The sequence below is a fragment of the Diuraphis noxia genome, unplaced genomic scaffold (assembly GCF_037042655.1).
Source record: "Diuraphis noxia isolate RWA-SAM2 unplaced genomic scaffold, SU_Dnox_SAM2 contig0003, whole genome shotgun sequence".
Lineage (NCBI taxonomy): Eukaryota > Metazoa > Arthropoda > Insecta > Hemiptera > Aphididae > Diuraphis > Diuraphis noxia.
The window spans coordinates 18,119,570-18,135,203 of record NW_028301713.1 but is presented as its reverse complement, the minus strand read 5'-3'; the positions used below and the strand labels follow the sequence as shown (position 1 = coordinate 18,135,203).

Here is a 15,634-nt window from a genome sequence, read left to right as displayed (position 1 = left end):
TTACGGTCGCTGCGGAGTAGGAATATAATATTATTAATATTTGATAATAAAATAGCCGTTATCGTGTACGGGCAAGATTGCGGTCAGTGGCGTGTTTAGGGCTTTGTCAAGGGGGGGGGGGAATATGCGTTAGTAAACATTTTATTTTTCCTAAGGAGAGGGGGTAGTTTACTTACCATCGACATCACAATATTGCATAAATAGATAACAAATAAGACGCCAAGGAGGGGGATATATCTCCCCCCTCCCCACCATAAATACGCCACTGATTGCGGTACATTATATATATATATAACTACAATTTATTTATGGTCAGAAAGCTATTTGCTCGTGAAGTTATTATATAGTGCTTTATACAATATGCAGGGATGTGGTACAATGCGTTAACAATAATATTGGTATAGCACCTATACGGGGTATTTCATAGATGTATTATAAGACAGATAATGGTAAATTGATAACAACAATACGATGAGCAATCGTTTTTACTGTTATTATTATTATAATAATTATTACTATTATGCCACTGCAGCTAGACCCGCGCGCGACGACGGTAAAGTCCATTGCTTCAGCTTATAATATTATGTATCATACACATTACGACGAACGATGACGCATCATGTCATATTTAAATAAATACAAAATTGAAAATATTGCATGTTTTGTCGGGACATTGGCGTATTTCCAATAATTTGTTGAGGAGAGGGGGTGGGAGGGTTTGGATTTAAAAAAAAATCATATGATAAAGTTTACATTTGTTTCATTTTGGGTACTTTGAAACGCACCGAAACTTCACACCAAAATAACGCAACTACAGCCTAAGATTCTTTATCGTTCAATTAATTAATATTGATTCAACATTGAGTACCTAACTCTTAAATATTGATGATAACTTCGAAAGCAAAAAAGGGGTTATCATCCCTTAAAATTACAACACACCAGTGGTTTTTTAATTTTTTTATTACTTATGAATTGGCTGTGATATATGTATCATATACAACGATAGTAAATACATGTTGTTGTGTTCATATTATAATAACATGCCGACCCTGACGGGTGTTTGAGTTTTATTTTTCTTCAAATGTGTCCCACGTTATATGTAGGTACATATTATTATAACTAGTATAGCACCAAACGCACAAACTGGACATTTCTGTTTCTTAACGACGAAGACGCGTAGTTGTACACAGGTTAGTACGCTTTTATTGAGAGCAAGTTGATAGTGATCATCACAAAAGGTATAAATTATTAAATTTATATTAATATGATAATTTATTATGGTCATCAAGTAAATCCTATGTTGTAGATACGTTTGAATCGAATACAATTGACCCCATGACGAGTAAGCTCCACAGAAAACACACAAATCACAAATGTTAATAAAAATCGGGTACTACAATATTTCCGGAAACAGTGATCGTCTGTCTGATCGACTATCTCATGTCAAGGTAGGTTAGTAGACAGGTAGCAGCATATTATAATTATAATCAGTGGAACATTCGGATACCGTAGGTAACCGTCAGACCGCAAAAATATCATTTAAAAAAATATATATAATTAGTACATAATTTCACCCAATCCATCCGTCTGTTTTTTACACCAAATATTATAATAGTTTAAATATAATTGTTGAATTAATTTTTTTACAATGATATTATTACACCAACTGACATAATAATTATATTATATAACAATAATTAGTAATAATATTGATATTAAGGATAACGACGAGCTCCGCGATGCATCGCTATTTTTAACTTAATAATCACAGTATTTATTGCGAACAAATAATATATTGAAACACGGTGAAAAATTCGTTGTCCATTATTTTAAATTCGTGTATATAGACCAATGCATACGATATTATCGGTGATACGTCGATTATACATCGATTTAGATCCCAAATTTTAGAATTTAATAGTTAGTTAAACTTGTTCACTTAATAATTGCTACAATTTAATTTATTAATTTATTGGATCAATAAATTCAAATGCGTGATTTGAATAGAATTACGTGACCGAAACAAACATTTGTTGCATATAATTTGAGTATTATGATGATAACGATCGATATGCATTTAAAACAATTTGTTATATAAAAAATATTTTATTATTATTATTTATTTTCGTCGTTATTACAAAATGTTATAATATGTTTATATTTGGCAGTAATTTTTTTGTATTTAGGTACCGGCAAGTAATAGTGGTTGGGTGTCTCGCGTGTCTGAGGTTTAACTGCAGCAGAACTTTACAGTCCACACCTGCACTGGATATAAAATAAAATTTGCAATTGGTAAATTTGTATACAATATATTATAATATCTTTGGAACATTTTTATTCAGAGTTTGCCGTGTTCGAGACAGAATTAATAATGGTGCGAATCAAGCTCCCCTCCCCCAAAGTTGCTCCAATTAGCGCCAATGAAACAGACCGTAACATATTAATATAAATCATACCTCGTAGTTACATAATATTGATAAAAAGATGCATAACAATTATATGTTTACTGACGCCGATGATAATATCGATCTTTGCTCGTATAATAGATATACAGCCCAAAACGCGTTCAAGTTCAAGAACTGATGACAAAATATTGATGACATAGTTTCTGAATTCAGAACAACTATACGGTCATAGGCGCACATAGGGTGTGAATTTAGGGGGTGCTGAAATAATTTATAGTACACAGACCCGTGGGGAGCGAAGCCCCCCACTACACCACCCTAATACTATAATAATTACATTGCAATAATTATAAATTTTATTAAAAATAAAAATAAATATTTTGTAATTATATTAAAAGTTATAATAACATGTAATCATTAATTATTAATGTTAGACAAAATTTAATTTTCTGTTTGATATTGCAAATGTTTGCATTATAATTTCCCGCTCTATTTTATTGGTAAGATCTCTCTCAATTCTAAGCGTAGATAGCTTGGTAAATCTTTCTATCTTTCTTGGCCCATATTGGTGCGTAACCAGTTTTTCAATCTACGCATAGCTGAGAAGGAGCGTTCACACGTTGACGAAGAAATTGGAATTGTTATTCCCAATAGCTTACAGACATTTGGAAACGAACTTTTATAACATTGATTTTTCATGCCTTCATATATAAAGCTGGCTGGTAGACTATTCATTAAAACCATCATTTCTGCTGATAAACTAACTGTTGATATTTTCAAAATATCCTGATATACATAAACAGATTTATATAATAATATTTCAAAAGATATGACTATGTAATAAATATTTTAAATAGTTTATGCGGTGCTAATTTTAAACCTGGGAGTGCTAAGCACCCCCAAGCACCCCCCTATGTGCGCCTATGTATACGGTGTTTTGATTTAGCTACAACGACGGACACGAATGATATTTCATATACCAAAATATTATACCACATGTTGAGCCTTTTGAGCAATACGCGTTTCGGATGTTTGACACAAAATACGTTATCGAAATCAGTGATAACGACGATGATATAATATTATGTGCGCGAAACAATCGATTTTCCTAAAAGAAAATTTCACGATAAAACATAATATATTATGATCAACATAGCACATCATATCACCGGTCGGATTAAATCAACGATATTGTGTATTTATGTTCTTAATTTATTTTCTACCGCACAATCAAGGTGGTCCGAACATTGCCATCAAATCGGCTACGGCTTTCGAATGAGTATGGTCATAACGTAATATTTCTAGATCGAAAAAAATAAAAAATAAAATAGACCACCCGAAGGACGGATTCGTGGATTGTATGGGTACCATTTCATTGCCTCGCGCTGAAAGATGCCATCGTGATTTGTTGTCCGGTTGGTTTGTCAACCGAATGCGGCGGAGATGGGGTCGGATCGTACGAAAATCGGCGACAGTAGGTACACTTGTAAGTATGATATATAGGTCCGAATGTGCGATATATATTATTATTGTGTATATGACTATGTTTTCTTCGGATTCGAAGAGTTTACGACCCACATCCACATAATTGCACGAATTTTGACACGAATGCAAATTTGGCGCGGGGGGGGGGATCTGTCTGAAATTCGTAAGACTTTTTTTTCGTTATATGTTCAGTTATCCGTATGTTGATGATGGACCTGTAAACAATGTGCGACCAAGCGACCATCATAATAATGTCCTTGCAATATTAACGAGAAATGTGCACGATCGAACGTCATTCCCATCGAGGGAAGCATTTATATAATTGTTCGTTGCCCTCCGACGACTGAATAATGACTTGTGATCGCTGTGTCGTTTTAAAAAAAAACAGTTAGACACTGAAACGATACATTATATAATATATCAAAAGGTCCCTCGAAAACCACCGCGCTCCGACGAAATAATATACGAGTATGTGTGTGTAATTTAAACACGGTCGTCCGCACATACACTGCTGTATGACAATATAATAAAATACAATATTATAATAATATAAACGAACCAAAATTTTTTTTCACGCGTACGGAAATGGCTCGTTCAAGGCCGCATTGGTTTCAATAAAAAATCGTCTCTAGCATTTATTTTAATTTTATATTGTGCACCGTTTATATTGTATATGTGTACATAAATATGTATAACGGCATTATGCTTGGTGGTCATAACCACTTGATAAATAAGGATTAATGATTTTTAAATTGCGCTACGCGCATAAGTATGAATATACGCAAACGCACAGAAAATATTAATTATAATAACAACGTATACAGCTGCAACGCCGCTGTAAGGCCGCCAAAAAGAAGACAAATCGCGCCAGAAGGGCGTCGGTCGGTCTAGTGCACAAAATAATGTATATAGTAGTATTAAGCACTGCAGAACGAAGACGTCGGTAATCACACGTGACTTTAATAATATTTTGTTTGTTGTTTTAGCAAAGTTTTTTGAACCGAAAAGATGTTCACCGTTGGGTATTCCATCGCACACATCGCGTGTTACTAAAATATTATTGAACCGCAGAGTAATAAGCATTTATATTAATAACTTAGCTATAAAAATAATGCTATTGTAATAAGACCTTAAAACGTTAGTTCAAAATTAAAGACTTTACATAAATAATTTTTCGCGAAACCATATTCATTTCGAGATCAGAGTGGCGTACAATTAATTAACCGTTCTATATATTAATGTTATATGCGGAATCCAAAAATATTCCACGCACTGTTGGTCGTAAACCGAGTTCAACCGAAGCCTATACAGGATTTTTATAAGAAAATGAATCACATTTTAGACAGCAGATACATTCTTAATATATATAGAATAATATTGGAAACTGAGAGTACGAAATCGGAAATCCGTTCCGTCCTAGTCAAAGTATATTAAAATAACCTGAAAGTGTCGCGATTCGTTTACACTATAAAACGTCCGGCGCAATACAAGCGCCTGTTTATCGGCGTGTCGCTTTTAAATAAAATTATTATTATTATCATTATCATTATTGTTGACGCATGATATTATATTATATTATTTTATTATTATTTTGTATTTATAAGACGTAATTGGTGTTGGTTTCGCTCAGTCTTGATAAAGACGCAATGCGGGCCGATTCCGATAGCACATTATTATTATTACATTACCTATATTATATTGTATGACTTTTGTGTCAGTCGCGTACGATCGATGTAATCAGCACCGTCTCGCGGAATCGTAATAAAAAAAGTATATTTTGCGATTTAAACAAGGTGCGTTACATTTTATTTAAATCTAATTACTCCTATTCGAGAACCAAAGCACAAATAAACGTTACAGTCCACAACATGGTCCTTCGGCGACGGATAGTGAGTAATTTAAAGTGAAAAGGCTTAAATAGTGCGAAGCCACGTGTACGCGAACTCAAAACGTGAAAAAACGATTTAATAACGAAGCGAGTTATTAGAACATTGGAGTTGGATGTTGGCTGATTGGAGTAAAGAGCGTGCACCGTCGTCAAGTCAAAAAGAAAAATAATACACGAGGTAAGAGATTTCCAATTTCCTAAATACTTGCATTTTTACACTTTCTTGTGGTTAAAATTCCTTATATTTGGGCTTTACCCGGGGAAATAGTATAGGCGACAATATAATCGATTAGCACGGCACTATCTGTATTTTATTTGCGACAGAAAATAGTGAACGTATATTCTCTACATCGTAAACCAATTAGTGCGGGTTCTGAAAGGTAGATATAAGATAAGTAATAGTCGACAATGAAAATTATAATTGGCGACGGCATTGAGTTGATATTATAAAAGTTATTATTATTATCGTATGAAATAAGAAATATTATACGAATAGAATAGGTATAATAGTAATAATGAGCGGAATATCAAATTTAATTAAGTGCCGCGGAAAGCTGAAGGCGTCCGTAACGAGATTTTTAAATTTTGTAACGAAAGAAGATGTAGACGTAAATGAGATACATGTAAGAAGAGAAAAAATAGAGGAAATCTGGACCGAATATGAGCGAATCCAAGCTGAAATAGAAGAGACGGACGACGTAGAGATGAACGAACAAGATAAATATCGAGAAGAGTTCGAAGAAATATTTTTTAAGGCGGTAGGAATAGCCAAAAAATTAACGGAACCAGTGGTCGTAGAAAAAGAGGCGCAGCCATCCCGTGGTATTGATGAAGACGTTACGGGCGAAGGGAATTACCGATCAATAGAAACAACGAACGAGATTAAAAATTATAGTCAAAAAATCTCACGTCCGCCGATAAGATTATCGGCGTTAAATGTGCCGACGTTTTCTGGTGAATATAACGAGTGGGCAACATTCCACGATATATTTACGTCATTAATTCATAACAACGCGGATTTATCTCTAGTTGAAAAGTTTTTTTATTTACGTTCCGCGGTCACAGGTGACGCGCAGAATTGTATTCGATGTGTAGAGACTACATCAAATAATTATGAAATAGCATGGAATAAATTAAATAAAAGATATAGTAATAAAAAGGTGTTAGTACAAGCACATGTAAAGTCAATGTTTGAATTAGAACCGGTCACATGTGAATCGTCGGCAAAATTGCGACAGTTTACGGATGCATTAACCGGTCATATGAGCGCACTAGAAACGCTAGGTCACAAACCTAATAATTGGGGGCCTTTACTAGTGCATTTAATAGTAACAAAATTAGATAAAAATAGTAGACGTGAGTGGGAGACAAATGCACCTAAAGAAGAAGTAGCACCGGTCGAAATAATAATTGAATTTTTAGAAGCGCGATTTAAAATATTAGAAGCAATCGAGGCGTGCAAAAATATAAACATTCGGCAAGGTGCATATAAATTTAATAATCATAATAAACAAATTAATGAAAGGTCGTCGTCACTAGTTATAGGAAATAATAAAGGTTGTTATATTTGTCAAGCGCCACATACCATTTACAAATGTCCTATATTTATCGCGTTACCGGTTACAGAAAGAATAAAAAGAGTTGCCGAGATGAAATTATGTAAATTGTGTTTACGACAACACGTGCCGAAAAAATGTAACGGTAAAAATTGTTTTGCTTGTTCAAAACCTCATAACACCATGCTACATTTAAGTAATAGTTCAGAGTCAAGAAAGTCGGAAGCCGAAAAAACGTCCGAAGATCCAGAAGCGACAACAGCGGTTAGTGTACACGTAGCGGCTAACTCGGGCGACCAGGTATTATTGTCAACAGCGGAGGTGCAAGTTCAAAATGAGAGTGGTGAATCGCAAATCGGACGGGTATTGTTAGACTCAGGTTCGCAGTGCAATTTTATAACCGAAAGTATGGTACAAATATTAAAATTAAAAAAGACGCGCGTACAACATACCGTATTAGGTATTGGAGGCAAAAGTCAAAACGTGAAGGCGGCTGTTGTAGTGAAGATTCGGTCGCGCATTAATAATTATAGTTTAACGTGTTCCTGTTTAGTGGTGCCTAAAATTACAAATATATTACCATCAGAAAATATCGGAGGTGAATGCATAGTACCCTCGAATATAGAACTAGCGGATACTTCATTTAAAGTTCCAAAAAAAATTGATTTATTGTTAGGCGCGTGTCATTTTTTCGAAATATTGTGTATAAAAAAAATTAAACCGACAATAAATGGACCAATATTTCAAGAAACTCAATTGGGCTGGATTGTTTCCGGTCTAGTGACATCAAAACATACGAATAACAAACCTAATAATATAAAATGTCATACCGCGTTAGTAGACGAAAACGAAGGTACTAATTTGGAAATTATGGTATCAAAATTTTGGCGTACAGAAGAGTTTGAACCTGCAGTGCCCTATACTACGGAAGAAAAAAAATGTGTCGATCACTTCGAAAGTACGGTAAATCGAAATGAAAACGGTAGGTTTATCGTACATTTACCGTTAAAAAACGATGCGAATATAAAAATTGGACCGTCATACGAAATCGCGAAACGTCGATTTTTAGCATTAGAACGGCGATTGCAAAATGACGTAAAATTAAAAAAAGATTATATTACGTTTATGAGCGAATATGAAACATTAGGTCATATGGAGTGCGTAAAAAATCAAGAAAAGTTAGGGGAAACATGTTATTTGCCGCACCATGCGGTAAAAAATGAGAACAGTAAAACAACAAAGTTAAGAGTTGTATTTGACGCGTCCTGTAAAACAGAATCCGGACATAGTTTAAACGATACACTATTGAAAGGTCCGGTTATACAGGACGAACTGTTATATATAATATCAAGATTTAGGACGCATAAATTTGTATTAACGGCCGATATACAAAAAATGTACCGCCAAGTATTAGTGACGAAGCAAGATAGCGAGAAACAACGAATTTTATGGCGCGCGGACCCCGCACTGCCAATACAAATTTATCGTTTAACAACACTTACTTATGGAACAGTACCGGCATCATTTTTGGCAACAGCATGTTTAAAAAAAATATCTGAACAAGAAGCGTCATATGTAAAAGCTTGTGATGCAATTAGAAACGATTTTTATATGGACGATTTCCTAAGTGGCGCGGAAACAATAGAAGATACGATCAAGTTACGCGACGAAGTAATTTTAATAATGAAAAAGGCGGGTATGACCTTAAGAAAGTGGTCATCAAATGAACCAAGTATAGTTAGTTGTATGTCAGAAAAAGAAAATGCGAATGGATGTGTGTTTGAAGAAGAATCAATAACGAAGATACTCGGACTGTATTGGAATGCGAATGGTGACGTATTACAATACAAGGTAAAAGAATATGACGAAAATACTACAATAAGTAAAAGACACATTTTAGCGGAGACCGCCGCGATATTCGACCCAATGGGACTAGTTGGTCCGATTATAGTACAAGCAAAATTAATAATACAGAGCTTATGGCAAATTCGTATTAGTTGGGACGATCCGTTACCAGATAACATACGTATAGAATGGGTCAAATATAGAAAAGGTTTATCGATGTTAAACAAGCTAACTATACCACGTAACATCGGAAATAATCAAAAATTGTCAATTATACAAATACACGGATTCGCAGACGCAAGTATCAAATGTTACGGAGCGTGTATATTTTTGCGTAGTACCAATGAACAAGGAGAACACACGGCCAAATTAATATGTGCAAAATCAAAAGTCGCCCCACTTAAAGTTATATCATTGCCGAGGTTAGAACTATGCGCAGCACTTCTATTAGCGCGTTTAGTTAGCCGTATTGTTCCGAAATTAAAATTAAATATCGCGAAAAAATATTTTTGGTCAGATTCGAAAATAGTACTATCATGGATAGCGTCTCCGTCGACAAAATGGAAGACATTTGTGGCACACCGTATTGGGGAGATCCAGGACCTGTCCAACATAACAGATTGGGCATATGTTAAGTCATCGGAGAACCCGGCCGATATAATATCGCGCGGATGCGACGCGGAGCAAATATCAGGTATGAATTTATGGTGGAACGGCCCGGAATGGCTAAAAAACAACATCGAAGACTGGCCGGTAACAGAAAAAGCCAGTAAAAATGATAACATAGAAAAGCTACCAGAAGCAAAAACAATACGAAATATAGCTCTTGTGGCGACTGACGAATTTATATTATTCGAACGATATTCGTCATTAAATAAAATATTGCGTATTGCGGCATATTGGTTACGATTCAGAGATTTTTTAGTGAAAAAATCTGGTGCATCAGTCGGACCACTGAGAGCGGAAGACTTAGAACGCGCAAATATTGGTCTAATTAAAAATGTACAAAATAAATTTTTTAAATTGGAAATAGAAAATTTAAAAAATAAAAAGAAGATAACAAAAAGTAAAATAGTTCTGTTGCGGCCGTTTATAGACGATAAAGGCATATTGAGAGTTGGAGGTCGATTAAAAAATGCAGGTACGATAGAGGTATTCCAACGACAGCCTATTATTATACCAGGTGACAGTATTTACACGAAATTGTTATTTCAGCGTGAACACATAAGGTGTATGCACGGAGGCCCATTGGCGATATTAGCATTAGTGCGATTGTACTATTGGCCTACTAAAGCACGAAATATTGCCCGAGCAACAGTTCATAAATGTATTACATGTTTCAAGCAAAAGCCGGCGTTCGTTGAACCCATAATGGGCGATCTACCGCGTGAACGTATAGAACCATCACGTCCTTTTAAAATAAGTGGTATCGATTTCGCGGGACCGTTACTAATTAAAGACAGTTTAAAAAAGAGAGCATCATTGACAAAAGGTTACGTGTGTATTTTCGTGTGTTTTGCTACCAAAGCTGTTCACATAGAGTTAGTTATTGACCTGAGTACAAAAGCATTTTTAAACGCTTTAAATAGATTTTTTGATAGAAGAGGTAAAAGCTCGGTAATCTACTCAGATAACGCTACGAACTTCGTGGGCGCGAATCGATATTTAAAAGAAATTTATAATTTATTTCAATCTAAAGAACAGAATAGTGAAATACAAAAACAAACGGCTAATGATGGTGTAGAATGGCGATTCATTCCCCCGCGGTCACCGCATTTTGGGGGTCTATGGGAGGCTTCAGTGAAGTCGATGAAAAATCTTATAGGTAGAGTGCTAAGCGAGTCGCATTTAACGTATGAAGAATTAAATACTATACTAACCCGGGTAGAAGCATGCCTTAATTCCCGTCCCTTAACCGAAATGTCGTCGGATCCTTCCGACCTAACATATCTTACTCCTGCCCATTTCCTAATTGGAGAATCTCTGATGGCCGTACCGGAAAGGGATGAAAGTACGATACCGGCGAATCGGTTAGACCGGTGGCGTCGTGTTCGACAATACACGCAAATTCTGTGGAAACGATGGAGCCACGAATATTTAAATCAATTACAAATAAGAAAAAAATGGTCAGTGGAGAGGGGCCCTACCCTGGATATCGGGACAATCGTCTTGATGCGCGATGAGAATCTTAGGCCACTAAATTGGAAGATAGGACGGGTACTGTCGGTCCGCCACGGAGAGGACGGAGTGATTCGCACGGCGTTGGTGAAAACGATGACGGGCGAGTATAACCGGGCGGTACGAAATTTGTGTCCACTTCCGTTTGATGATAACATTGGGTTAAGGTAATATCGTAAAAACAAATGTATATTATATATAACATAAATATTTAAAAAAAAAAAAAAAATAATATTTTTTACACTTATATATCGAGAAGTTAAATATAATTCATAGTCATATATTTTTTTTGATATTAGATTTATTGTATAAAAAAAAAAATATATATATATATAGCTCGTTCATGTATTGTAATGACTAATGAGTCAAGTTCAGATTTATATTTATACGATTTGTTAATATTAATTTTTTTTATATCTACATTTATATTATGAATATTTTCTTGTGTGAATTATATATTGTTTAAATATTAAAATATTTCAAGGCGGGCGGTGTTGACGCATGATATTATATTATATTATTTTATTATTATTTTGTATTTATAAGACGTAATTGGTGTTGGTTTCGCTCAGTCTTGATAAAGACGCAATGCGGGCCGATTCCGATAGCACATTATTATTATTACATTACCTATATTATATTGTATGACTTTTGTGTCAGTCGCGTACGATCGATGTAATCAGCACCGTCTCGCGGAATCGTAATAAAAAAAGTATATTTTGCGATTTAAACAAGGTGCGTTACATTTTATTTAAATCTAATTACTCCTATTCGAGAACCAAAGCACAAATAAACGTTACAGTCCACAACAATTATTATCAACCGATTATAACGTCGGAGGTTATAATATTATCACGGTGTATAAATATACGTTATATTATATGTTTGGAGGTTAATAATTTTACAAACATTAACTTTTCGAGTACATAAGTCCGATAAAACGAGCCATGAAATTCGGTAATCAGACTTTCAGAAGGTCACTCGGTTGATAATGCGTTATTATATCTGTACCAAACTCGAGTGTTATTTACGATTTTGAGTTTGTCCTCAATTTAACAGTTCGGAATCGCATACAACCATTGATTGTCTTAGTCCGACGACTGAGCGCACTATCGTTTGGCGGTCGATTGTGATATACATATTAATTATTTTTAATAATTCTCGTTCGTTATGCCTTTTCCCACAAACCAACATGTATATATATATATATATATATGTATATATATCGACAGAACGTGTTGTAAAATATTTGAACATTATTTTTATAGTGCGCAGATTACCTACTGTTCAAGCGAATCGATAAAAATAAAAAGTTTCCTCGCAAAACGGAATTAGACGCTTCACCGTTGTAGATATACAGATCAACTATTTCCATTGTGTACAACGACTAATAATAATAATAGGATACGATCGATCAATTTTCAATGTCGGAAGTCAAAAATCATAGGCACGGACTAAAATTTGTCGAGAATCATTCCGGGAATTCAGGAACTTTTTAGGAACCACCAAAAAAAACGGGTATAGATAAATTATAAAAATAAAAACGAAAATCTCATATTATAATTTCACAGTTGGACGAAAAATTATTCAACAAATTTGGTGACTCCTAATTATCTTAGGTCTACAACTTGATTTCCGCGAATTTAAAATTAACACAGATTTATTTGTATTATAATAATAATTATATCATCTGTGACCGTTTTTTGTACACAAATCAGAGCAATAATTATTATGCATGTGAAAAAACAATGATGAAGTTTACCCTTGATCACGGTACAATAAGACACATCAGTAGCGGAAAAAATAGAAAGTAGGTATATATACAAATTAATCATCGCTGACGTTGTTTCCGAACAATTTAAACGGCAATAATAGTATTTTATTATTTTATTATTTTGACGATTTATAATAACTTTATTAAATATTTAACAAAACCGTACTGGTTTTAGAGTTCTGGGGGGGGGGGGGGATATTGATATTTAGTACCTATAAATAAATATGCAAAAAAATTATTCAGTTATTCACTCATTCCGTTGTCAAGCCTGTCCAGACGCGTAAGCAATAGGCGTACTTAAGTTTTATCGGTATTATAAAAGTCTTAAAACTTGTAAAACATTTACTGTTACTATAATAATTGCCATAAAGCCATAAATTATTATTTTTTAATGTTTACCAATAAATATCATAAATAATTGAAAAAGTCCTAAGGGGAGGGGTGTTACATCCCGCCGAAGAATATACACAGGGAATTTATTTCTTATCATAATAATATGAAAGGCGTCTAAGTAATCTGTTTTTTGATTGTGGCTGCTAAAAACACAGTTTGGTACCTAATAATGAATTAAAAAAGAAGCTTCGTGTAGTATCTATACATATAATATTATTATTTTCAAACTTCTCTCACCAAAGTCATAGTTTTCACACCGGCGGACCTTCCCATCCACGTAATTCATGTATAGTTTTAATGCTTTAGTTTTAATTTTACCAAATTTAATTATTGCGCATAAATTACAGATTGTAAGTATACTTTAATTTAAAGAAAAAAAACTGAGTATACAAGTAAGAAAATATTATCATAAGATTATGACGACCTTGCGATACAATAAAACACTGCACATTTTTGACAACGTCATGTCTGAAACGGTTTATTTTTAGCCACACGGCATGTGGCGTAAACTATAATAAATTAATATTTTCGAGACGATACTGATATGATAGGTATACAGTACCTAATTAATAATAACTAATACAATTTGATATATTATGATATTATAATGTGAATCGACGACAGAAATGAAAATGCAATAGAACAATAAATATTTATTATATTATATTTGAAAAGAACAAAACACACACCTATTATTAGGACTAAGGAAATTGCTTCAACATAAATTCAAATAATAATTTATAATTTAATATGTACGCGATTACGCAATAATCGTGACTCGAGCAACTCGATGATTGGTCTATTTTCGATCGGTAGAATTTTAACTTATTACAATAATACAATACTATAAATTGTATCATAATAGGTATTAATATAGGACACACACACACTAGCACTATGTTTGTAGGTAACTCCAACTGTGTATATAAAATAATAAAGCCTTTATAGGCGATAAGGCGGAAGGAAAAAGAATAATTATTATTCTACTCTTGTAATTTATTGTTATCGTTTAGCGGTTAAATAAAATATTTTACAGTATCGATGTATGAATAACGATATATATATATATATTATACATGTCGCGGGGTCAAAGACGAGGAACCGCATAATAAAATTTAAAGAAAAAACATTTTAATTACAAATTAGGTAGGTACTAAAAAACGTCTGATAATGGTTTTGATTTAAGGCTTAATATTTTATACAGGTAAGTATGGGTGGGTAACAGATAAAGCCATATAATCGACATCATCCGCAGCAAAAGGCCAATTTTCGCGAGCATATTATTTATTTATTTATTATAATTGTATTAAATATTATTGTAATGTCGTAGGCACAAGACACGTGAATGTCGACCGTCCGAACGACAAAATACGGTAAAAACGTGTAGGTAAACAACAATAATTATTATTGAATTATAACCTAATAGTGTATTTTATCGAATCGTATTAAAACGTTTTAATAATACTTGATAATGTTTACGACCGTTTAGTCTGTTAATTATAAAATTCAGTTAATTACATTTATAATATATATATTATAAGTAAATAATATCACGGTGAATAATATTATAATATTATAGCCACTGTAGACAGTGTTCCTCAGTCGTAGTGTATATAATATAATAATGTGTCATGTACGGTTTTCGTCAAACATTGTTGATGTGAAACCTATACAATTTGGCCAGGTTCTTGATAGTGTGGGTGTGGAGGAGTTGTTGTTCACCATTTCACACTGTACAGGTACCTACTCTCCGTAAAGTAAGTCACAGCAAAGTCCACGTGTGGACGTTAAACCGAATTCGCTTGAAATTTAAAAGTCATCACGAATGCACCTAATTATTACTTGGATATTTACGACGACTGAACGAAATCAGAACCTCATTAGTCGTCATTCGTAACAAGAGGAGTACCTACACATACAAAGTCTGATTTTAAATATTTATTTCTGTTTAATATAATATTAATATCCGACCAGTACGATCACTATAATATTATTAACTAAGTAATTTCAGGTAATATTATATTCATTAATTATATAATACTATTTTGTTTCGATTTATTTGTTGGCGATTTATGACAAATGTGTACTGTAGAATGTTGAATTATATGCG

General features: G+C 33.8%; 2 protein-coding genes and 1 long non-coding RNA gene across 3 annotated transcripts in view; 2 read left to right on the top strand and 1 right to left on the bottom strand.

The window, feature by feature from the left end:
• Window positions 1-15,634, bottom strand: part of LOC107162072 (uncharacterized) — a 28,046-nt gene that overhangs the window by 9,291 nt on the left and 3,121 nt on the right. The window lies entirely within an intron of this gene.
• LOC149056904 (uncharacterized) overlaps window positions 5,450-15,634 on the top strand; it is a 50,604-nt gene continuing 40,419 nt past the window's right edge. The window contains exon 1 of the long non-coding RNA XR_016190964.1: window positions 5,450-5,956. This is a non-coding gene — a long non-coding RNA (uncharacterized LOC149056904). The remainder of the gene's footprint in view (window positions 5,957-15,634) is intronic.
• On the top strand, window positions 5,955-12,110 carry LOC149056905 (uncharacterized). Its single transcript, XM_089223633.1, has one exon. The coding sequence runs from the start codon at window positions 6,294-6,296 to the stop codon at window positions 11,526-11,528; it is 5,235 nt and encodes a 1,744-aa protein (XP_089079759.1). The 5' UTR covers window positions 5,955-6,293; the 3' UTR covers window positions 11,529-12,110.

Bases quoted from the DNA above. Each gene is read 5' to 3' on its own strand.
- LOC149056905 (XM_089223633.1), top strand. From the start codon at position 6,294: ATGAGCGGAATATCAAATTTAATTAAGTGCCGCGGAAAGCTGAAGGCG.